The sequence below is a fragment of the Colius striatus genome, chromosome 2 (assembly GCF_028858725.1).
Source record: "Colius striatus isolate bColStr4 chromosome 2, bColStr4.1.hap1, whole genome shotgun sequence".
Classification (NCBI taxonomy): Eukaryota; Metazoa; Chordata; class Aves; order Coliiformes; family Coliidae; genus Colius; species Colius striatus.
In genome coordinates, this window is record NC_084760.1 from 111,354,733 (window position 1) to 111,379,655 (window position 24,923).

General features: G+C 40.7%; 1 protein-coding gene across 2 annotated transcripts in view; it reads left to right on the forward strand.

Moving 5' to 3' along the window:
* The window catches only part of COMMD1 (copper metabolism domain containing 1), an 83,285-nt gene that overhangs the window by 17,615 nt on the left and 40,747 nt on the right, over positions 1-24,923 (forward strand). For both annotated transcript variants that reach the window (XR_009818115.1, XM_061989142.1), the window contains exon 2: positions 6,461-6,742. Coding sequence is in view for 1 of the 2 variants with exons in the window: in XM_061989142.1 (XP_061845126.1) it covers positions 6,461-6,742 (282 nt within the window). In the remaining variant the exon portion in view is untranslated. The remainder of the gene's footprint in view (positions 1-6,460; positions 6,743-24,923) is intronic.

A 24,923-nucleotide genomic window follows, 5' to 3' on the forward strand; every position in this document is an offset into this window, starting at 1 on the left:
CACCTTTAGCTTTGGGATTTATTCTGAAAGATGGATCACTATTTTCAAGTGCAGACAAGCAGGCTGTTGCCATCTAATTTTATCTTAATTCCAACTCTCAGGAGACCTCATGGACTCTAATAAACAGTGTTTGTGAGGCACAACCTACTGACTAGTTGAAAACCTTCACTGTCTCCAGAAACGTGGGAAAGTCGACTGGACTAATATCCAGGGAACAACTATGGGAACGGCTCATTTATGACAGGGCTGGGTATCTCAGCAGTCCTTGGGAGAGAGTCTGGTTAGTGTACACTTACGGAGGAGGACCCAGAAACCACAAGATTGCAGAGATGTTCTCAGATTCCTTCTGTCTGAAGCTACTATTTGCAGAAGAAAATGCTGAGCTGACTTTGACAAACAGCTTTGTGTCACTAGGACCTGTGTGTGCCGTTACACACAACGAAGATGAGAGCTGCTTCTATTCCCTCTCTCTTCTCTCCCAGGGTTGCCTTTCTTTTTAGGAAGGGAGAAAGAAACTACACACCCCAAAGCTGTGTGCAGCAGGCAGCCCCTATTTGCCCCAAATCCACTAAAGATTTTCTTCTAAGAATGATGAAAGATGATGTTAAGGAGAATAGGCTTTATGTGAGCAAAGTGTTTTGGCTGAGCAGGTTCCCTTGGTGTGTTCCTGCTGCCTGCAGCTTGTCCCAGCTCTCTGTGCACATGCTCCACAGGTCCAAGAAATGTTTTTCAAGGTTACCCTGCTAAGAGTATATGAGTTACAAGGGTTACAATACAGGAATAGCCTCTCAACTCCACCTAGAATCATAGAATGGTAGGGTTGGAAGGGACCTTTAGAGATCATCTAGTCCAACCCCCCTGCAGAAGCAGGTTCACCTAGATCAGGTTGCACAGGAACATGTCCAGGCGGGTCTTGAAGACCTCCAAGGAAGGAGCCTCCACAACCCCTCTGGGCAGCCTGTGCCAGGGCTCCCTCACCTCACAGTGAAATAGTTTTTTCTGATGTTTAAGTGGAACTTTTTGTGTTCCAACTTCATCCCATTACCCCTTGTCCTGTTGCTAGCTGCTATAAAAAAAAGGGATGTCCCACCTTCCTGACACCCACCCTTTAGATATTTGTAGATGTTAATAAGATTTCCCCTCAGTCTCCTCTTTTCCAGACTAAACAGCCCCAGTTCCCGCAGCCTTTCCTCGTATGAAAGATGCTCTAGTCCCCTGATCATCTTGGTGGCCCTGTGCTGGACTCTCTCCAGCAGCTCCCTGTCCCTCTTGAGCTGAGGAGCCCAGAACTGGACACAGGACTCCAGATGAGACCTCACCAGGGCAGAGTAGAGAGGGAGGAGAACCTCCTCAAAACCTGAAGAGTTCATTAGTACAGTACACGGCACTGAGTGGTTTGTTTCTCTGAGCTTATGATTTCTTTGTTCTCCAGAGTGGCAGCAACCTTCAATTTTGCAGGTCATCTGGAAAAAATGCCTACACGTGCTGGCATGGCCAGCTCTTGGAGCTCTTCTGTAATGGTTGACAGTATTTCATTTCTGGAAATGAAGTGTGTTATTTTTTTCCCTGATGGTTTTACCAATTGTTATGTCTTACCAGTACTGCAGGCTTGTCAGGCTTTCTCAGAAGAGATAATGAATTTAAGTCTCTTCCTGTTCTGTGTACCAAGGCTCATGCTTAATAGATCTAATTAAGCCAATACACAACTCCCCAGATTTTCAAATATTGTTCCATTAAGGAAATAGTATTTGAAGTCATATTTTTATTGGCTGAGTTATATTTGAAGACACAGTGGGTATGTGTTGATGGTAACCACAAGCAGTCCAAAAAAATAAGACCAAAACTGTTTGTTGTTAAAAAGCATCTGCCTGGCCTCTGGAAGGAAAGATGTAGCCAGTTGCTGAGAGTGAGGTTTGTGTGTTTGTAGATTGACAAGCTGTCCATAAGGTGTGCTTCCTAGGGAAAAAACAAAAGGTGTATGTTAACAACTCTCAAAATACATAACATGAGGGCATTTTTAATATCTAATGGTCTTCATTTACACACTCTGGTTTTGAAAGTAGGCTTTTTTTTAACTTGGGTGAATAGTCACAGTAATGTAAATTAAGTTACTTGCTGGCATATGATTCTGTACTTCCTTAGAAAACTTTCCTGCTTTTTGTTAGTTGAAAGGTTTTTATGTTGAAATAATAAATCATCTGTGCTCACAAATAATAACTGGAATTAGGTCCTACATAACTTTTTATCCCTCGATAAAACATCCTGCTTCTTGATGTGCTGTAGGACTGCATGGAGACAGGGCAGTCCGTAAATAAAAAGGGGGCTGCGATAATGTATTGCAAAAGTATGTTTATTGAGGGCTGCTGAAGAGATGAGGTGGGAAACAACTAAGCAGAATCTCCATGCTTAGCTTGGAATATAAAGTCTCTATAAGATGATGATGTGTCACTGACAGTGCTGTAACTCGAGGTACGGCAGTATATCCTGCGTTTTTCTACCTGGACTAAGTAATTGGCATTAATAAGATGTATCCCTCTTGAACCAATGCTGACAGTGATTGAGCTGGAGGAGCTGATGAATAAAACAAATTTCAACACCTTGAAAGTGTTGAAAGTCCCAAGAAGCTTACAGTTACGTTGCCAAAATGTGTGTATGTTGTTTATTCCAGCAATGAAGTAGTCTTTATCATTGCTGTGGGAGCTGATCATTATCCTCATGGTGGTAGATGCTCATCTGAAGCTCCTAGGGTTTAAAAGCACGAGAGAGAGACCTGTAGTCAGATATATTTTACCTGTCTTTAATTATAAGAACAGAGGAATCACTCATATTTTAACTTTAATCCTAGAGAAAAATCAGTAAGATGTATTCACTGTAATTTGATATTCCATGTAATAAATGAGCGTCGTTAAAAGTAACAGAAAGAACTGTGTCTAATGCTGTGCAGAGTATGCCTGGAAATACAATTTTTTTGCCAGGTTAGATTAAAACATTTTCTCAAGCTTAGAAAAAGTCTTGAGATTTTTCTGTGGCCATCCACATGAGCAAGGGAATAGAACTGCACTTCTTTGAACAATGAGTTGTGTAAGTGTTCACACAGTAAGGGAAATGGAAGATCAGAAAAGACCTTACTCGTTCCTTGTAACTTACATCAGGTTCCCTGTCCGTGGTGAAATGTTTCCAGGTGAAGATGAAAAATAATATTAAAATGAGCTGCTGTTCTTCTGTGACTTGAAAACTTTACAGCTGGAAGGTTTTGCTGAGGAATTTCAAAGAAGTATATCTTCATTAGTATCTTTGTGCAGCTATACTGAAGTATAACTCATTGGTTGATTATACCCATGTTCAATTAATGCATTTTTTTAATGAGGTTTTAATTAATAGTTGCATTTCTAAGCTCAGAGAGATTCTAGTCTCAATGATGGACTATATAGGTATATTTAAAGCATGTGATAATATATGTGATAAATATTCCACTAAAACACGGGGTGGTTGTTACATTCCAGTTTCTGAGCTGCGTATGCATAAAGTGATCCATGTTGTGTACATGTGTATCTGTGTCAGAGACATAGATATAAATGATTGCTAATTATGACATAATGTCTTCTTCCTCTGTTTTATGTGGTAGGATTTTGGTAGCAGACTGTGTCAGGGTGCTTACAGTATGTGAACCTACAGAGTTTTTAAATGTAGCTCACACCGGGTCTTAACTAATCATCAATCTCTTGACAGTCTTTGCCAAACAGTTGAGTTTAACTGTCCTGGATAAGCCCCAATAATGCTGGTTTTTCTTCCTTATGTTTAAAACTGCAAGTTTAGTCCTGCATTTCCTCTTTTGGATACACTTCAAGGACTGATTTATATCATGTGTCAAGCACAATAAGGAACTTTGTGTGTGTGGTTTTTATCACACATAAGCTTAGCAAAGCACTGCCAGAAATCTTGCTGCGTCTCTCAAAAAGAGTTGTTTGTTGTGAAGGGGGTAAGGGTAAAAGAAAATCCAAAGAATTACAAATGTAAAATATTTGGAGGTTATGGAAACAAGCTTAGGAAAGGGTTACCTGGTTGTTTTATCCAGCAAATCTGCATTAGGTTCACATTTAATGCAGATTGGATGCTTCTCCATGACACCTTTTCTTCATTCAGTGCAGAGGATGCAGTTTATGTTCTTGGTTCCTGCACAGGAATAAAACAGAAGGTAATTTTCTGCACAGCTGAACTGAGAAGAAAGCCTGCATCTCAACTTGATCTTGGGCATGACAGGGTTTACATAAAGTGCTAGGGTCTGGGGTTGTTGATCCACCTCTATTCTTCCCCTCGTTCATCTAAAGCGACACCAAAGGTGTACATAAGCAGTAGTTGGGGGGGGGTCACAAAGCACACAAACAGATCCCCACACAGATGCAGTCATACCAAAAAATACTAAACCAGAAAATACTGCACACTGCTGATACTAGACAGTCTTGTTCGTGTATGACATGGATGTAGGAAGGGACTTAAAATCTAAATAGCTTTTCTCTTGAAAATGAAAAGTAGTGCTTTTTTCATTTACAATGTAATTAGATATCACAAGATAATTACCTCTTAACTTAAATAGCTTCATGATAAAAGCGAGCAATATATACAGATATGGTGAATGCCCTTTAGAAAAGACAGAGCAGTGCACCAGGCATGCTGAATTTTATAATGAATTGGCAGATACTCCTATTGAGCTGGAACCCTGATACCGCTGGGCAGTTACTTCCAGGGTGGATTGCCTTTTCTCGATCACGTAACAGATGGCAGCTAATCCATTGCAAGAGCTAGAGGAGGCAGCACATCCCCCTAAAAAAAACCCCCTTCACAAAACCAAAGCAAAAAACCCAAACCAAAAACGGACTAGAAAAGCTTCGGGAGAAAGATTTTACACACTGAATGATGAAAGACAGCATAACTGTTGTAGATCAGAAGTTGTTTCTAGGGTTTTTTTGAGGGGTTGTTTCTGGTTTGCTTTTCTCTTGATAAAAAATCAAGGTAAGGAGGATGTGGTAATGTGTCTGAGCATGATGCAGTGTTGGCTTTGCTCCCTTCACAGTGGCAAACCCTGCCTCTCTGTTCTGTCACCTCCTTGAGGCATGAGCTCTTTGTTTTGGGCTAGTTCTGTGTTTGTGTGTATTTTTTATTTGTTCCAGGCTGCTCCTGATGTTACTGAGGTCTCATACTTTGACATCTGTCTGGTCTAGAGGAAAGCAGCAAAGCAAGCCAGTAGCTCAAGCTGCTGAAAGTTTAATTCATTGCCAGTGAAGCAGCAGGTCTCACATCCTCAGCAAGCTCAGAGTGCTAACCCCTTGATTTTTAGATAAGCAGTTTTGCAAATGGGCAATGTGATGTATGCCATGTGCATCCGGCCAAAAGCCACATAGTGTCACTCCCTTGGCTAACAAATGTGAGATCGTTATATCCCTGGCCACATGGAGTACAGCAGTGGGAATACCATACACAGGAAAATTAAACTGAAACAAATCCTAAGGACTGCACTTTGCCTTGCTGTGCTCCATACTGGCATGTGCTTGGAGGTGGCATGTTAATTTAGGATAAGCTGCATCCATTTTGGGTGAGAAAAAAGCAAAAGTGTCTGCTTGAAACTATGATGAGGGAACTTAGCCACAGTTTCCTCACCTCCCATCCTCCCCCTCCCTTCATGGCCATATTTAGCAGCCATTGACAGTGTGGCAATGCAAACTTATCCCTGTAGGATTCTCAACTTTGGTAAAATAGTTGAAAAAATTAGATAAAAGAGGAGTTTCGGAAGAATAGTTTCTGATGCTGCACAGGGAGGAGGTATAAATGACCCCTTACACTCCCTTACAAAATGCAAACACGGTATTTAGCCTGACAGAGTCCACCGATGCTTCATAAGAAGCTGCAGCTGCTTTTTAATGGATCGCTTCAAACACAAGGCCTCTCTTAGAGCACTTGTGCTCTTGCAGGCAGCACACTTCCAGTGCCACAGACCCTGCCTGACTGGTGCAGCATTTACCAGTTCTGTTTCCTTGTCTGTGATGTGATGTGGTGGCGGCAGTTGGTGTTGCCATAGGCTGGGCTGTCTCCTCACTTGTTTCAGCCTTGCGGGGGGCATGCCATGTTTGCCCCAATTTTGCTCTGTAATAGACCACCAGAACAGCAGTATCTTGCCAGGCCCCAAACCAGTGTTCCCAGCAGTGACTAGTTGGGCACGTTACCAATCCATTAGCCTTCATCTGCCTGGGAGCAGGAACCTGGGATAAGGCACTGGCAAATTGAGCTTTAATGAAAGTTGTGAGGTCATTTCCATAACCCAGCTTTGTTGACACTATCCCTTTAATATCTAATATTTGTAAAACCTTGAAGATGTGACCTTCAGTAGGCTGTTCAACTTTGGCTGTAAAAAGAGTAGTTCCAAACAAGCTTTTTCCCTTCCCCTCCCCTCTTATCTTCCCTACAGTCAATTGCTTCAGCAGACATGGATTTGAATCAGCTGGAGGCTTTTCTCACAGCTCAAACCAAAAAACAAGGTGGCATCACGTCAGATCAAGCTGCAGTCATCGCAAAATTTTGGAAGAACCACCGAACAAAGATCCACGAGAGCCTCATCAATCAAAGCCGTTGGGATAATGTCTTGAAAAACATGACCTGGCGAGTGGATCTGAAGTCCCAGTCAAGACACGTCGATCAGATAAACACTCCTGTTGCCATAGTTGAAATGGAATTGGGGAAGAATGGTCAGGTAAGCTTTCTTTTGCAAAATATTTCAATTTGATTTAGCTGTGGATGGTGCTGAGAGATTTTAACCATTGTAGAATTCACTGCATTCAAATCAAGTCAATGTATTTTTCATCACTAGGCCCTTAATGTGCCTGAATTTGTGGCCCATCTTCAGACACAAGGTGTGTTCTGGGTAGTGAATGCAATTTTTGCTGATGTTATGTATATCTTCCTGTATGTGTTGACAAATGCCTTTATGTAAAGCTTGGAAAACCTGAGGATGTAGAAATCAAACATAAAATCAGCATAATATACCAGCAGTTCTATTACAATTATATTTGATTCTATGTGCTGTGGAGTCGATTGGTCTTTTTTCTCATCAAATACTAAGATCAGGTCATAGCTACAAAGTAGAAAGTGAAAAAGAATAAAGTTTACAAACTGTAGATGATCAAACATCCTTTTACATTTTGGGATAAATGAGAGGAAAGATTCCTGTTTTACATAACACCTATTTCCATGTTACGAGTACAGCTTTATTACCAGTTACATTATACAATCTGGTCTTCATCTGCCTGAAAGAGATCTGTAGCCCTATCTAGGCAGAACACTGTGGTTCTTTTTAATGTTTATAATTCATATGAATGAACAACTAAAAGTAGGGCTTCCTGTCTTCAATTTTTCTGTCTTTTTCTGTCAGGAAATGTGTTTCAAAGTGGTATTGTTTTCTTCTGCAGTGTTTTAGCAAATCTTAACCCTTATTTCTTAGCAGTAGCTACTGCAGATCATACCATGAGTTAATTTTGGGGGTTTGATGTCAGTAGTAAACATTTTATATTTTGAATTTTGTAATATTTTTGTGGCTTATACCAAAGAGTACCTGGGTTAGGTGTACCTAAAAAAACCCTCCATAAATTATATACATATAGGCACACACATTTATATACATATATACACAGCTGGAGTATGCCTGTGCAGACTGAATGATTTATCTGAAACTCAGTGGTTATACCAAGGCCAGAATGAAAGTATAAGTAAATTGGCATCCTAATGAGACAATATATATTACTGAAGTCAGTCTGTTAGTCTGCTTTTCCTCTCAGTGTTAGCAATCTTGTCCTTCCTAAGTGCTGACCTTCCACGTTCCACTCACCTATCTCTGTAGTGACCGATATAATAATGGTGTGTGCATTTAGGTTTTTTCCTAGCCTCAAAAAAGTGGAGTTTTCTGCTCAAGGATCTTGAGAATGGCAATAATTGTATTCCATTAGTAACAAATGGAAAAGTTTGTTTTTAAGAAAAGGTCACAAGAGTGTACATTGAATACATTAGTGAGCAAATGAGAAAAAATACCTGTCTTCATAAAAAAAATCCTTAACTGTTCACTTTTAAAAATTAAATAATTAACTCAGAACCAGTGTTCTATTTCATAAGGGAAAATTTATAGTTAGTGACTCTTTTGAAATTGCTTTTTCTCTGGTAATGGATTATTACAGTAACATCAATCAGCAAGTACATTTATATTTCTTCCACCCTGTGCAGAGAGAGAAAGGGGATGTGAACATGATGGAAGGCTAGACATTTCTGAGACCATGTAATTTCTCTTACCAAACAGCCCCACAACAAAAGCAGAATGAATTATTTTAGCAGTGTAGTTTCATATTTCAAAGGGAAGTGGTTGTGTGAATCTCATTTTTGAACTGCTGTGAGACATAACTTTTGTCTCCTTTGCTAAGGACAGTGTAGTAGTGAGCTGTCAGCAAGTCTGACTATCTGTGTGAATAAGGGTATTAGACTGGTACTTACAGAAATAATCACTGAGAAATTAGGATTGTCACCACTTGAGTCAAAATTAGCATTTATTTTAGAGCATTGTGGCTTCACATAGTCTAGCTTTGTTTTAAACAGGTTTTCTGCTGCAAAACTGTTGGCTGAGGCATTCTGCAGCATGCTCATGTGATGGGTGTTAGGGGAGTTCAGGGAACCCCAGGACCAAAACAGCAGCAACTGGGTTGCCAGAACAGTTCATCCAGCCCTTAAACTCCTCCCACATGTTTGGGAACGTCCTGGAAAGATGGTTGCAGAGACTTAACTCTTAGAAGTTGAATGAGTTGTTCTTGCACACTGGCTCCAGGGCACAGACTTAAAGTGACAATGTTTTATAGCCTTTATATGAACTTTTACTTTATTGTTATTGTTGGATATTATTTTGTATATTGTTATTATTGTATATTTAGTGGTAGCACTTTTATATCTGTTCCAAATATCAAGTTTTGTAGCACATCAAATACACATACACTGGTACCCTTCTGAAACTTAACAGAGAGAACATCTTTTCTAAAAGGTTGTCAGTGATAGATGTGATTTAGTGAATAGAGAAGATCTCCTGAATTTGTAGAAGAAAGCTGGTTGATGATTCAAGAGTAAATTATTCAGAGCAGACTGTTTTCATTTGGACATTTGAGAACAGGGAAGTATACAAATGCACTGATGTGTAATGAATTGACATTAATATTTCACAGGTTTCAACAGAAGCAAATAAATGCTCTGTAGAAAATGTACCTTTCCAAAATTTAAAGTCACTCTGATTCACCTCTGTGTCTCTGGACTGGATTTCAATCTTTGCCCAGAAGAAAGCCAGGCAATTTAGTGGAGTAACTTTCTGCTTGTTGTCTCTGAATGCTGTCTCAGTCAATTTTTTCATGATGGAAAGACTGTGTATATAAGACCTAATAGAGCTAGAAATGGAGATTTTGAAGTGACTGGTTCATAAATGCCAGTAGACTGAGTTTACATGAATATTGTCAAATTTCATTGTTTTCTGATGGAAGAGAGATGTTTCTGGGTATGAGAGTCCATTGCAACTTGCGTGCATTAATTCTTACCGTTCTTGGCATTATTGATAATAGAGAAAAAAATGAACCCTTTCTTCTAAGTGCTCTTAAAAAATAGTTTTAATGAGAAGCATTTGGAAATAGTGGTGCTCCAAACTTTGGAAAGTTTGTTTTAGGATCTCTAACTTGCAATTGGAGCTTTTCTTCTTCACTAAAGGTTTTACAGTGACATTAAGTTTCCTTTGTGCTGGTCTTTATACACCCTGGTTAAAGGCAGACGAACATACTAGTCACGAAGTACTCTGCTTTGAAAGACCATTTTCTTTAACAATATGACTAAAAATAAAATCCTAAAGCAGTTGCACTTTAGCCTGCATTTGCCTTTATCTGTTGGTGATATTCAGCACTCATCACTGCCAGTCCATTCTTTTCTTTTGAACAGCTCATCTTTTCTTTCACACAATGGTTTTATCCTCCTGTATCTCTATACCTTGCTGACTTAAAACATCCATAGCTCCCTGCCCTCTTTTTTTTATGTCCTTTTTAATCTTGTTCTCCCTCTCTGGGCATCACTGTAAAGCTCTTTTGGCATGAAATTTCAACCGGACACGAATGTGCCGGGAGGGACAGCCGAGCGAGCTGAAGAGTCGCCCTTCTTGTGCCCTTCCTGCCCTGCCGCGTCAACACCACTCCATATGGCAATCGGTCACTGCCTCGCAACCTTGGCTTAACCCACAGATTTCAGTCACAGATTTATATCTGACCTTGTCATTAATAAGAAATAAATGCATTGGTTTTGCTCTATGGTTTGGAGTAAGATATATGGCAACTTGTCATGTTGTTTTCCTTATGAGACGTGCCTCTCCCACGGGGCAGATGTGTTCTTCCCCCTGGTATTCTGAGCTGATTTGCCAATAAGTTTTATTTTCTTGCAGCATTACACTTTCTTGCATCTTAATATCTGGGACTGATCAAATGTTGTAGATCAGCCTGAGTATTTGCTCTTGGTTTTTATGCTTTAGCTTATTTACAGAGTGGGTATTTTCACATCTTTCATTTATATAAAATATATACATATATTTATGTATATATTTATTATATTGATAATCCATACTATAGAAATTTTGTTGGAGTTTAGCGGGATGTTAAGCATGTTTTATGAGCAGAGTGTTTTCTGCCCTAATTTAACATCAAGTCTGAGATTCTACTGCAGGATTCTTCTGAGAAGACTTGATGAAATCAAACCAGGAGTATGGATTAGAAGGGGCCTATCTCTTCTTTTTCCTTTTCCTTTTAATTTGTATGTCTCTTCTCTTTCCTTTTTTTTGAAGCATCCTCCTGAGGCAAGTGTCATAAAACTTAGCTAATAGGGTATGGAAGGTAAATACAACCATATAGCAAATACTAAAAGCCACAGTATAAGTTAAGAAATCAGGATAATTTATTCCAGATTTAAGAGCAAAGAGCAGCCCCTCATTCCATTATCATTTCTAAAGTCTGATATCACCAGAGATCTGTATCTTCTTACAAACCAAACATCTTTCTCTAAAGAACAGGCAAATATTAGTAACAGACTTTTGATAAACTAAAAATCTAACATTTGCTAGTTCTGACTGTATTTGGATCATAGTTCTGACTGTATTTGGATCAGTGAGATCACCAGTGAGATACTTTGTGAAGAAAGGACTTATTAGTTAAGTGACTCTTTGCCAGTGCGAGGACTTAACCTGATACTGAAAAAGTAAGAACTACCTGCTCACAGTTTACCTTAAGTGTATCACATCTGCTCTCTGGTAATGACTAGGTCCAGGCCCTGATAATTCAGAGGGAATATGAACAGTAATTTGTGTAATAATTACAATAATTCAAGTGTGGAAAGAGTTCATAACAAAAACAGCCAATTGTCACATATTGTATGTAGGAGGTAAAATGCTACTGGGATTGTGAAGGTCTGGAGATTGAAGTTGCATCAACTTTTAGTTTGTATGACTATGAAAGTGTAATTCTTGTAATGTTCTGAGGAGGAGTGAAGTAGGTTTCAAAGTAAACTTTTGAGAGATCAAAATTGTTTCTGACTTGTTAATCATGTATATTTTACACAAATTTAGGTTGAATTTTTTATCAGCCGCCTTATAAACAAATGATAAGCTGAATTCACACGTGTTGACAGATACTAAAATTGAACGTGCTTTCACAGTGTAATATAAAAACCTTAGGGTTTAGCTTCTATAAATCTCATTACCTTGCTAGGATTAAAGACTGAATGCCACTGAGGATCTGTTGGCATTGTGCACATTTTTGTAAGCAGGGGTCTCTTGGTTTCCCAAGGCTGTGGTTGTCTCCACCAATAGCTTTCACCACCGAAGAAAGGTCAAATCAAGAAAACATCATGAGTAGACTCATGCTGTAGGGAGAAAGGATTATAGCTGTGCCTGCTTTTGCCTCTGTGTGACTCCAGGTCAGGCTGCTTCAGAGCTATCACTGAAAATAACTTCAGATAATGGACTTTCAGTCCTTTTTATGTAGGATCTATTCTGAAAAGACAGACAACCTTTTGTAGGATATCGGTACAGGCAAAGTGATGCTTAGGGAGATGAAACACAGTTCTAGGTACTCAAACCACAATAAGGGCAGCTTGGCCTGTGGAGGGAAGGAAAAAACAACCACCCAACCGTTTTACCCTTCCAAGCTTAATCCATTTTAATCTTTGGAGTTATTAACATTATGGGAAATACTATTCTGGTCAAAAATGGGAAAGCGTGGGCATATAGAAGCCAAATTGATCAACTTTAACCACAACAGGCTTAATAATTTTATGTGATTAAAAATATAAACCCCGGTAAGTAGAAGTTAGTGGAAAAAAATCACCTTTGTGGCAAAGCCAAATGTAATCACTTGAGCTTTTGTTCACCTTGGAAATTTATGAGCTGGAGGGAACAGTTATATAAGGCAGTACAGTGCAAAAGCAAATAAAAACCAGAGGGGGCAACGGGTCACTCAGCACAGAGAAAACTGGAACACAGTTGACTGACTTAAGGCAGTTATTTCCTTAATCCTCTGCATGGCACTCTCTGTAGTCCTTTGCTTCAACAGTTCAATTTCTGTCACCTTCTCCTGAAAGCAAGGTGAAATTTAGGGGACAAGAAGAGAATTTTGTTATTTGTGCCTGCTGGGATTTTTAGGTGCAATTTGTTACGGAGATGAGAGCATGAAATAACAGTCCAACTTGAATTGTCGCTTTTCCACTGTATATATTTGACAGTGTTTGTTTCAAGAGTACCTCATGTGTTCATCCTGTTTTACAAAGCAAGGATAGTCTACAATTAGTGGTGCTAACAGTTTCTGTCCTTGTTTATTTCTACCATGTATATACACATAGAGGTGTGCAGGTGCACGCACACACATACATTCCTTGTCAGCTGTTTGTACTCTGGAACTGGATTTGCTGAAGTGGTTCAATAGAATAGTTTAAGCAAGAGTTAAATATTTTTAATTGAAGCCAAGCTCAGGGTATCGTGAGGAGAATTCTGCATTAAGTGAAGGTAGGCTTTATGAAGATAGGTATTACCATAATGATGCACATTTACTGCCTTTCATCTGTCTTTCATCAAGTTCAGTCCTGGGCCCTTGAAAGCTTGTACTTTCTCAGCAAATATATTGAGGTCTTGGACATTATGACAGGGACTTGTCATCTGTTAATGTATCTCACATGGCCAACAAATGTATTTCAATCTAACATCTATCTGTCATTCTCATGCAGCAACAAAATGTTGCCTATCTTTGATGACAGTATCCTCCAGAGCTGTCTCTTGCAGCCTTGGGATACAGACTATGATGAGGCTAGAAGAGGGGCAGCAAGGTTCAGCAACTTGGCTGTTGAAAGTTGTCTCCAGCAAATGTGTTTCATCACTCAGACACATCTTTCACTGGAATTGGTAATGCATCTACAAATTAGTCAGAGGGACCTGTTCTTCCTTCTTATCACCCCTATGTTGTCCCTGTCTGTTTGTGGTATATCTGAAAGTCCTCACCCTGGATTTCTTACAAGCTGCCTTGCCTGCAGAAATAGTTGATAAACTTTTGGAAACTACTGTTAGCTAACAGCCCTAGATCCTCATCCCGGTGCCCCTACTGAAAGCATTTCTGTAACTTTTCAACCTTTTCTTTGCTGTTCCTGCAGCTCTGGGGTAAGTTACCCTGGGAGTTTGTGGCAGTGCACACTTTGAGATCTTCAGGATTCAAGCTGAATAAAGTCACTGCAGTCAGAGACATTCAGGATCTCTGCTAAAACAGACCAAGCATTTAGCACACAGACTTTCAGGTGAAATGTATGGTTTCATTCTCCTTGTTTAATCAAGTTATAAGCTTCTTGTGCTTCTTTATTCTGCATTAACTGGGTAATTTGAAGGCTCTAAATTACATACTCCCCATCACTAAAGGAACTGCTTTTTGAAATGAGTTGGCAGAGAAGTTTGAATGTGACTCTTGCACTACTGCTGTCATGTAAATAATCACAATGCCATTTTCTCTGCAATCCCCTACCACCATGAACTTCGATTTGTATAGAAACTGAGTACAAACACACCAATTAAAGCATTGCATTTCCCCAAAATGCCACATGCAAACTGGAACCATTTGACTGCTTGACTTTGCTCTTAAACAAGCCTAGTCAGAGCTTTTACCTTCTTCAGGGCACATGGCCTGGTCTGAGTCGTTGCCAGAGGCAGAGGAACAGGTCTGCATTTTCCACAGCTAATAATCAGCTACAGATTCAACCTTCCTGAAGCAAAACCAGGCTTTAATTGAGGCAAAGTGTAGCATAAGGCTTGGAAAGATGCAACTTTAATGTATGAACTGGAAGGTCTTTGGAAGTTTGCAGAGGGTGGGAAGGAACTGAAATGGAAAAGGTGGATTAAAAATCCTTTCCATTTCTCATTTTACTGATACAAAGCCTGTGGCAGGAGAACGAGGGGACCACGCTTGAGCAATGTAATCCATTCCTGGCTTGTTAAAAATCAACTTTGCAATACAAAGATTTGAGTCTGTTTGCTGCTGTGTTGCCGGTTGTTGAGGACCCAAAGCACTTGCTGGTGGACTCTCCTGGGGTGAGTATATAGGAGTTAGTGATTTCTTTTGCCAATGCCCAACTTGTGTAAAAGCAGCAGCACGTGGTTTGGGTGTGAAAGTGCGTGTGTTCTGCTTTCTGAATTAATGTATCTTGGGATAAATATTTTTTATGAAATGCATTTGCCCAGGGAGGCCTTTGAAGAAGGAGAACCAAAAATTGTAATCTTCTCTAATTTCTTTTTAACAAAAGTCTAGAGTTTTGTGTCATTTTTCGAAAAAACATTTAAAAAGGGAATTTCTTTGCTGGAGAAACTGTATATAACCACTCAAAGTGACTGACCTCTTTGTGTCTCAGCTTCCATGTTGCTGGCCATCTGTGTTCTTCAGAGGAATTGGATGTCAACATTATCAAGTAATTTGTTCTTAGAAAACTGAGGGGAAAAAGAAGGAGTTGTTAGGAACAGAAGTGCCTACTGCACTGGCTGACAAAGCATCTTGTTTTTACAGGCCTAGCCTGGCCAAGTACATTTAAAATGGTTGTTTTGCCAGTTGGCCAGTTTTCCCACTCTTGATACGATGCCATGTTGCTGCTCAAAAAATGTTTTGGAGATCCTTCCAGGTTTGTCGTGGTCTTTCTTGAGATGCCTGAATATTTAGGATTCAGGGATGTAAAGAAGAAGAGTTTCTTAATTTATTTTAATTGGGAAGAGCTGCTGCAGTAGAAGGGTATTGGAAGATAGAAAATTGGAAAGCTGGCATGTAATTGGGGAGAAACACTTGTAACTTATTTCCTTCCTTGCTGCATAATCCTTGGGATTTTTTTTCTGCTTTAGATAGAGAGATATATCCACATATATATATATATATTTATCCACACACAGATATATATATACTTTTCATAAAAGCTGCACTTTGGCTTTGGCTGTGCAAGAATTGATCCACCAAAAAAACCCCAACTCAGTCCACAGTTGCAAAGCAAAATCATTGCAAACTGTACCATTAAACTTGCTGTGTGTTTCTCTGCATGTCTGTGATTCTGTGAGAGCCAACCTGTGTCATTTCTTTTGAGCAGCTTGTATGTTATCTGCCAGCAGCTTTGTTTTTTCACCTTTCTTCATGAATTGAATTTCCATGTGGAGAACAGTTCTATTAATACATTAGGCAGCAGAAGGCATGGGCAATGACAGAATGCAATTTGTAGGCAGTTCTCTGTAATCTTTTTGTTGAAGAGTTATTTCATTTCTAATTTCTAGAAAGCTGTGGCTTTCCATCCTTCTGGTATTTCTACTCCTGTGTCTTGTCCTTAATGAAAAAGAGATAAACATAATTTCTTTTCCTTCCTTTTCTTATCATTCCATTTACAAAATCTCTGACTGAGGGAGTTCACTGGTAGCTGCTGGAAGTCAACCATGGTGTACAAAACTGTCCCTGGCACTGGGTAACTGAGTGTTAATGCTGAGGCATTATGAGCTTCCTGTACGGAAATGTAGTTAATCAACATGTGAAGTGTTTTGAATGCTAGGGCCATGTCTGCACAAAAGCAATCTCTCATTCCTGCTGCAGGTGCTCTTGTTGCCATCACTTTATGCTACTAGCAATGGTACCTCAGGACTTCTAGATGCCAGAAAAAAAAATCTGGGAGATGCTCATTCCCTTTCCCAAGGGACTGAATTAAGACTCTAGGAAACAAGACTCTTTTTGCAGGTAACAGTGGCCATGTTGTAGGTCAGGTTTTCAGCACATGACTGGTGGGAGTTTTGTGCCAAAGAAGCTCAAACATTTCCTCTCCATTCGCAAGCTCACTTACCTTCCATATTAAACAACTTTGTCTTACAAATGCACTTCAGTACACTGGCCTTGACTTGTTAAAAACATAGACCAAAAGGAAGGCACTAAATAGAACTATCATGGGAAGTCACATGTGAGTTTACATGGTAGTTACAGGTCTTTTTCTTTCAGCAACATGGGCTTAAAGTTCCTGGCCTTTGCTGTTCTTTGTTGTTCTCACCATTGCTCTGCCTGGCCAGTCACACGTTTACAGGGTTGAAAGCAGCTGAGGGAGTCCAAATGAAATGTTTTTGTTCCTTCCCCACCCTTTTCATTTTTAGTCTAACCAATTTGTTGAAGGGACAGGGTGAGGGCAAAATTGAGCATAAGAAATTGCTCTGCTCGTTTAAACATACATGTTCAAAGAATCACCTGTTTTAAATCCTAGTTAGTGGTCTCTCAAACATGAGAAATAAAGCAGCTTTCCTTGAGTGCTAAGGATAACCTTTCTGAAGTGCAAGCTTTTCTTCAAAGAATGGAGGAGAAATAGAAAATGAGAGATGCAGCTCTTGGATGGGTTTGGTGTTGCAGACTTAATCTGGAGAAGCGTGGAAAAGGAATCTGATTTGGAAGTGATCTAAAATGGTATCTGGAGGTGGGAACCTGGTAGCACTGCAAGGGAAGTGGAATCTTGGAATTTTAGCAGCATTAGTATTTTTTGTTTCTAGAAAATTTCTCAGCTACATGCATCCATGAGAAACATGATTGAAATACTTATTACTTGTTTTCTCCTGTGTTAGGTGGGAAATATGGCAAGCTGAACCCCAGAGTTGGCCGAGTTGCCTGGGGTAATCCTAGAAGTCTGGAGTAAAGCTGAACAGCAAGCAAATCCTGACTTGGTCATGATTTTAACAAATAAACTGGTTTGTTGGTTATGTTTTCATTCAGTGGTTGCAAGACGTTGGTTGCTGTCAACAATTTCATAGTCAAAATAGCTTTCCCTGATTCCTTGCATACCACTCTTCCATTGTTTTTGCTTGTTTGGAAAATACTGAGGCAGTGTGGTGAAGCATAAGTTTTCTTGCTTTCCCCTGAAAAGGCTGGGAGGAGATCAGTGGCAGTGCTTTTGCTTAAGACTTCATTGTCCTATTCACCGCTTTAAAAATTGAGGAAATTACTATTTTGAACATAATTCCAAGAGCAAGTCCTCTTAATTTAGAGATTCTCATTTTTGCTTATAAAAGATACAAACCAACCCTTTGATTAAGGAACCTCTCTAAGCTGTAATTTTGCATAGACCTTTACATGACTGTTGGGGTTTTTCTGTCCTCCTTTCAATTTGCCAGTTGCAAAACTGCACAGAGATAATCAGACATGCAAATCTTTGCTATATTTTTAGTTCAACTCGCTGATGTATATTCATTAATATGTTAATATGACAAGGAAAGCATAATTTAAATTGCATATGCTTAATTTAGTTAATAAATGCTTGAAATATAGTCCTGCTTTTAAAAGTAACCATACAAATGGTGTCACTTTTTCATGTTTTTTTTTCTCTTAAGTCACAAAGAGGGAACAAAGCCTCTTGTTTTAAGTACAGAAGGAAGTTTCTAGTGCTTTTTAACCTAACTCTGCACAGTCAAAGGACCTCTGAGCTCAATTTTAGTCTTCCTTGTATACATCATTGCATTCTTCATGATTTAATTGCAATAAATTGCACCCATGGAGACCTCGTGAAGATTGTGGTATTGTAATATGAGTTCCCAAACTGTATTAGCTGGAGTTACGCAGATATGAAATGGGAAGAACAAAGTTTCCTTCTGTTCGAATATGGCTGAATTCTACCAATGCAAATTAGGGACACTCTTGCCCTGTATTTAGTTTGCCGTAGCCTAACCAAATGAGGTACTCACAGATCACTACTAGAATTAGAATAAATTCTCTTGACGGCTTCCAAACCTTGGTTGAAAATGCAAAGCTCCTGCAATATCTATTTCTCGAAACCTCTGAAGTGATATTTGAATGCTTACAGGCAATAAACTGCTTTCAGTCAATTGATTCCATTTCTGGTGAATAGCTCTCAAAAGTGGAGCTGTGCTTTTAAGAACTATTAAAAAAAATTTCATTCCATTTAACCTGTAAATATGCCACAGGACTTGAGAAAATGAGTTGGAGAATGGCTTTTTGCTTTTTTTTTTTTTTGGAGACTTCAGCCTGGAAGGCAACATCTTAAAAGAACTCAGCATTAAGGAGAGTCTCTAAGAGATCCAGTTACACTGGCCTGGCTTACTCAGTCTGAAGTAATGAGGCATGACAGATCATGAGTGTGGTGCATCATGTTCAGAACCAATAAGCCCTTTCAGAAAATTACATTTGTGCTCTAAGCAGTCCTTTTGAGTTATCTGCAGCTAATTTTAAACTGCCTGCTTTTATGGAAATGAAGCACTCACGTCTCCCAATAAATATCACCACGATGCTCAGAGACGGCTATAAAGTGCAACTGTCTGGGAAAAAGCTCGAGTGTGGTCAAACTTAGACTGGAACCTACTCCTGCCTACAAATATCTTGATTATATGATGAAAGCAAGCACAACACTTGACAGGCTTGGCTTTTGTGATGCCTACTACTGTGGGGACATGTAAAAGAGCTTTTCATTCACATACTCGATCTTGCTGAAGGTGCAGACATTGGCAACATGTTCCTGTATTTTCTCTTCTTACTGGCCCTTCCCACTAGAAAGACACTGATTGAGTCCAGCCAACTTCTCTGCAGTAAGCCATGCTTTTCCTTCATTGCCGTTGCTGTCCTATGGTGTTTAGGTTGCTACCATTGGAGTTTTGAGCAATAAGCCACTTCAATGTGTAGCAAGTCACCCAGAGCTCACCAGAGCACGTGGAGAAACCCAGGCTGTTTGAGGAAGCAGTAAATCTGTTTCAATTGAGGTGTCTGCCTTGGACTATTCCCCCAAAGAATCTGTTTCTACAGACTCCTAAGGAAAGCAAGCTCAGCTCTAGAGGCCTGAAGTTTGGTGAAATAGATCCCACCCTTTCTCTGAACTGCATACTGATTAATCACAGCGTAAGAGCCACTCCTTTCAGATGAACGGAATGGATAACACCTTGTCACTTAGTTCAGCTCAGTGCAGCTGAGGCAAGCTGCCTTCCTTTTCTGGGAAACAAAAACAGAAGAGAAAGGCACCTCCTCCACTTCCACCGGGGTGGGGGATGGAGAGCAGTCAAATGAATGTCAAACTCCATCAGCCAAAGAAGTGCAGGCTGCTGGGTGACAGAAACCCTGCATTTGCATTAAATCAAAACTCTCAGGCTAAAATTAATGCATGGTGTAAGTGAAAGGATAAAGAAACCCTCTTTAAATGTGTGTTTCTTTTCTAAAGTCATATTAAACAAGCATTAAGTTTGCAGAGCAGAAGTATTTACAGATTTAAATGTGCCAAATGCTATGCATGACAGTTAACAGCGCTGATAAGCAGTGGTCCAAGAGCACTGCAATACTATGGTCTGGATATGATATGTGACTGGGCCACTTTGGGTCGTCACATTTTCCTCTGCAAACACATTGAGTGAAGCTTAGTGGATGTTAGGGCAGAATAAACAGAAGAAAGACGATACCCATGGCTGAGAGCAAGGATTTAAAGGTCGACGGACAAATGGATCCGTTTCAAGGGCTTGAAGCTTCTCTTTTGCAGGGAGGGAAGAAAAAAAATAGGGAGAGGCTTGTTTTTCCAGGCACAGAGCTTGGAGATCAAAAAGACTTACCTCTGAAGGAGACTGTTCCCTCGAGTTGCAAGAGGAGAACTTAGCTTGAGGGACCTGTGGGGTTAGTGATACTGCCATAGCCTGTTGGCCTTGGGGTTGTCTGGGAAATGTTAGCTTGCTGTGATCCTTGGGCAGAAACTACCTGGTAAGAAAAATGCATTTATTGAATCTTTGTGTTTTACTCTGAACCACAAACTTTTGCTCTGCACAGGTGGTACTCTGTTGCTTTTCTCAGTCATTGGTTTTTGGGTTGTCAGTGGTGCGATGCTGTACTCCAAGCCTGCAACATGGCTTTGTCCTTTCTGCCCCTTCTGTGTTTCTTGCACCCCTGTTTGCTTCACAACACGTAGAGCTCTCAACGGGCTTTTCTGGCTCCCAGGAGAGATTTCATTTCATACTTTTGTCTGAGGACAGCAAGCCGGGAGTTGGGCCAAAGGGCTGAGTATTGCAAGCACTTTCCATGTGCAAACGGAGTGTGAGAAATTTGCCATCAGCCATGAGACATTGCTGGTCATTTGGAGTCATGGCACACGTGAATTCAAATGCTTGCTGTGCTCTGGGTCAGCCTGGCTCCTGATCTCTCATCCTCAGAATTGACAGCAGTGTCCAACCACCCTCCCTTCACCTGGAGGACAGAGCTTTTTCCCCTTAGGCAGGGAGCTGTTATCAGGCCTCCCTCTGTAATCTCACCACTTTCCCTGTTTGGCACAGTTCCCCCCCCCCCCCCCCCCCCCCCCCCCCCCCCCGCTTGAGCTCGACTCCTCTACACTCTCCTTTTATGCCCTTTGCTTGGCTCTGGTTGTGTGTTTGTTTTCTCTCCCACACTGTCTCTGTTTCATTCACTGCTCGGAATAATAAGGGGCTTGTTGAAAGGGTGCTGCTAAGTAATTTATTGTCTTCATTCTCTAAGTATTTAATGTCCATTTTCAGTGTGCGTTGTATACGAAATCGTGAAGCTCTTTGTGGTTTATTTTAATAGCATTTATTATTTTGGAGGTTTCTGTGCCCTCCTACTGCCCTAAAAATCTCAGAAATAAATAGTTACAATCAGGTGTGATGATATTATAATTCTCATTTCAAGGACACAGTCTAAGGGCCGACAACATAAACACAAGGATTTCCACTAATTCTGATGCCCGCTTTGAAAAACCCTCAAGCCAGATTCCCAGAGTGCTGAGCCTTGATGGTATAGCCAGTGTACATTTCTGATTGCACACCCATGGCTGTGATGGCCAGTAGGCCTGCTGCAAACCAGACCCAAGGTGCCTCAGATTGAGCTCAGAGAAAACAGGGAACACACAGTGAGTAACACCTGGCGTGGCTTGGCCACTGTTTCGTGGGCCTTCCTGTAGAGGCACAGCCTAGTTCTCCAAGTTCTCCATTCAGTTGGTTTAACTGTAAGATCCTTCCTTTTCATCCTGCAATTCCCCTTCTGCTTTTCTCCCCACCTTCCAGCTTCTGCAGCGTGAGTGAGCCTGGACATCCTGCAGACCACAGTCTGCTTGGTTACACAGCCCCCATTCATTGCCTGGGCACTACCAGCAACAGAGTGTACCTGGAAAATAACCAGTCCGGGGTATTGACATGGCAGCCTGTGTTACAGCACATATGCAGAAGGGCAGAAGGTTATTTAAGGTTGCCTGGCAACTGTAACTCAGTTTCTGTATTTTGATAATTTTGCATTGCAAAGCTCGTGTTCTTTAATGTGGTTTTCAAGAATGCAGTTGGAAAGAGTTTCTTAACATTATGCATGCAGAAAATCCTTGGGCCTCCTGCATGCAGACAAAAACATTTACCTGTGGGCAAATAAGTTTACTTAATGGCTATCTGCAAATAAAGGCAGAACACTCACGATATTCATAAGCCACTGGAGAATGTATTAGTGGGATCCTTCCAGCAAAAAAAAGTCTGAAATGGAGGTAGGTATATTGGAACAGAATATTAATACCTCCCCATGCAAAATCTGAGAAATGGCTTTTAGTGCTTCTCCTTTCTTTCCTTGTTAGAACCCGAGTCAAATGCTGCCTTTTATCTGAAGTGGTTCGCTGTGACACTGGTGCTCCTTGTAAGTGTATGTATTATCCAGCCTCATCCTTTCCTTAATATCTTCCTCTTTCCAAATTCTGAAGTGTGAAGCAGTAGCATTTCATACACAGCGAAATGTAATCAGAGAATTATATTGTACCCACTCTAGTTAATAAGGTGAATCTCAGGCTTAGTGGAGGGAGTAGGCAACCATGCAGAACAATCTAATTTATGCTGGTGTGGTAGGATAGGTGTAATGCACCTGTGCTTTTGGAAACCAGAGCCTGCCCAGCTGCACCCTGGGCAGGTGCTGCCTTTTTTTTTTGCTTGGCTAAAGTGGGTATTTTGTAAGGCTGTAAAGCCAGGCAGGAAACACATTATAGAACAATTAGCACTAGGCTATGTTTGTCCAAGGAAGCATCTGTCATCTTTTACAGGGGAGAAAGGTTGTTTTCTTTGGACTATCTGTATAAGTTTGTTCAGTGTGTGGCAAACTGATGTGCAGGATTTGCTTTTGAGACTATTTCCAGGGTTAGCTGCTCAAGAAGGATCAGTTGGGAGTAGGAGGCTTTAGCAGAGATGCCCAAGCCAGAGTCCCAGAGAGGTTTCAAACTGCAGCAGGTCCTAAAATGCAGATCCGCTCTCAGCATTGGCAGCATGCTCCTCGATGTGTGTTGAGTCTTTCTGTTTCTCCCTTGCCTTTCTATGCCAGTTCTGCTTTCATTTCTTCTGCTTCACCTCTCTTCCCTTCTGACCCCCTGCACCCTCAGGGTATTGTTCTGACTGTCCTCTCTCTTTTCATCCCCTCAGGTTCCTCCTCCCTTTCAATCTTGGTTCTTTGTTTCATTTCAGCAGAGCTACCTAAGGTTTTTTCCTTTGTTGTGTTCTTGGCCCTTGTGGCCAAGAAGGCCAATGGCATCCTGAAATGCATCAAGAAGAGTGTGGGAAGCAGGTTGAGGAGGTTCTCATCTCGCTTTGCTCTACCCTGCTGAGGCCTTATCCGGAGTTTTGTGTCCAGTTCTGGGCTTCCCAGCTCAAGAGGGACAGGGAAGTGCTGGAGTCCAGCACAGGGCCAAGATGATCAGGGGACTGGAGCATCTTCCTTATGAGGAAAGGCTGCAGGAATTGGGGCTGTTCAGCCCGGAGAAGAGGAAATTTGAGGGAGGTACCTCATTAATACTTACAAGTATTTGAAAGGTGTATGTCAAGAGGATGGGGTGATACTTTTTTTCTGTAATGACAGAACTAGGGGTAATGGACAAAAGCTGGAACACAAAAGTTCCACTTCCTGTTGAGGTGAGGGAGCCCTGGCACAGGCTGCCCAGTGAGGGTGTGGAGTCTCCTCTGGAGGTTTCTAAACCCGCCTGGACATGTTCCTGTGTGACCCGATCTAGGCGGGCCTGATTTAGCAGGGGAGTTGGACAGGGTGATCTCTGGAGGTCCCTTCCAACCCCTACCATTCTGTGATTCTGTGTAGCACAACAGAGAGATGTGAACTGTCCCAGGTCAAAGCTACCTATGACTGTGTGAAAGTAGAGAGACTTTTCTGGGGAAGGTTTGCGTTTCCAAGGTGTATTCAAGAGCTGTCTCCCTGCTTGATTGTACTGAAACCAGTGCTTTATTATGGAAACAGCATATTATTCTTGCACTGTGGCAAAGCTTATTTTTCTAGGAAGCTGTGAATAGATGAAATTGTGTTCTTAGGGTTGTGTGTACTTTGTATTTTCATTTTAAAGAAGTGTCTGAACTCTTCACTTAAACCTATGCAAACTATGAAACTTCTTGTCTATAGTTCTGTGAATTTAGTGAACTGCAGTATCAAAGCAGAGCTTTAAAAACATGAGTGGAATGTACTGTAATTACTTGGCACCTGCATGTTCTAATGTATTCTAAATAATGGGCTTTATGCAGTAAGTTTATATAGCTGAGCTGTGTAATATTTATTTGTGATGATTATACTGAGAATCTGATTTGCTAGCTGAGATACAGGTGAACACAACCCAGGCTTATTACTCTGGAGACTCGGTTAGCAATAGTGCTGGAATTGGGCAGGGGGCAGCTTAAAAGTAAAGCATATTTGCATTTGAAGTGAGCTGTAGTTGCCATGAAGGTAAGCAGGCTGGTCTCAATTAAAATTGTACATTAGACTGTACAAATAGTACTGCATGCTAATGCTCTGACATGTGGCTCTAGGGCACAGGAGGACATTGGTTGTTTTTTTCTGATGATTTTTCCCTTTGGACTAGTGGATCATGCGGCAATCAGCTTCAAACAAGAAGGTCAAGAGGTTTAACAGATTTACTGAGAGAATCAATTGTGCATGTGTTAGATGAAGCCTTCAGTTGTCTCATTACATATCAGCAAACCAAAGGGTCCTCATCTCTTCCACTCTCTCCCTCTTACTTGATCTGTCAGCTGTTTGTAGCCCGCACAAAACTCTTTCTCTTTAGACCTTTCCTTTAGAGTTGGACTTAGTTGAAAGTAAATTCTGAGAACTGGAGATGGACATACATGAACAAACAGGTCCATTTATTTAGAGAAGACTAGCTCTGTATGTTGCATACAGAAATAGATAGTTATTTTGTTCTTTTCCTTTCCCCACTGGTAAACATACTTCACACCAGAAGCATTGGTAATGCAAAGCCCAGCATCCTGTTGACACTTGGTGATATTTTTGACAGAGGTAAGGGTTGGTTGGGTCACCAAAGTGGATGGAACACAGCTTTTTGTGCTC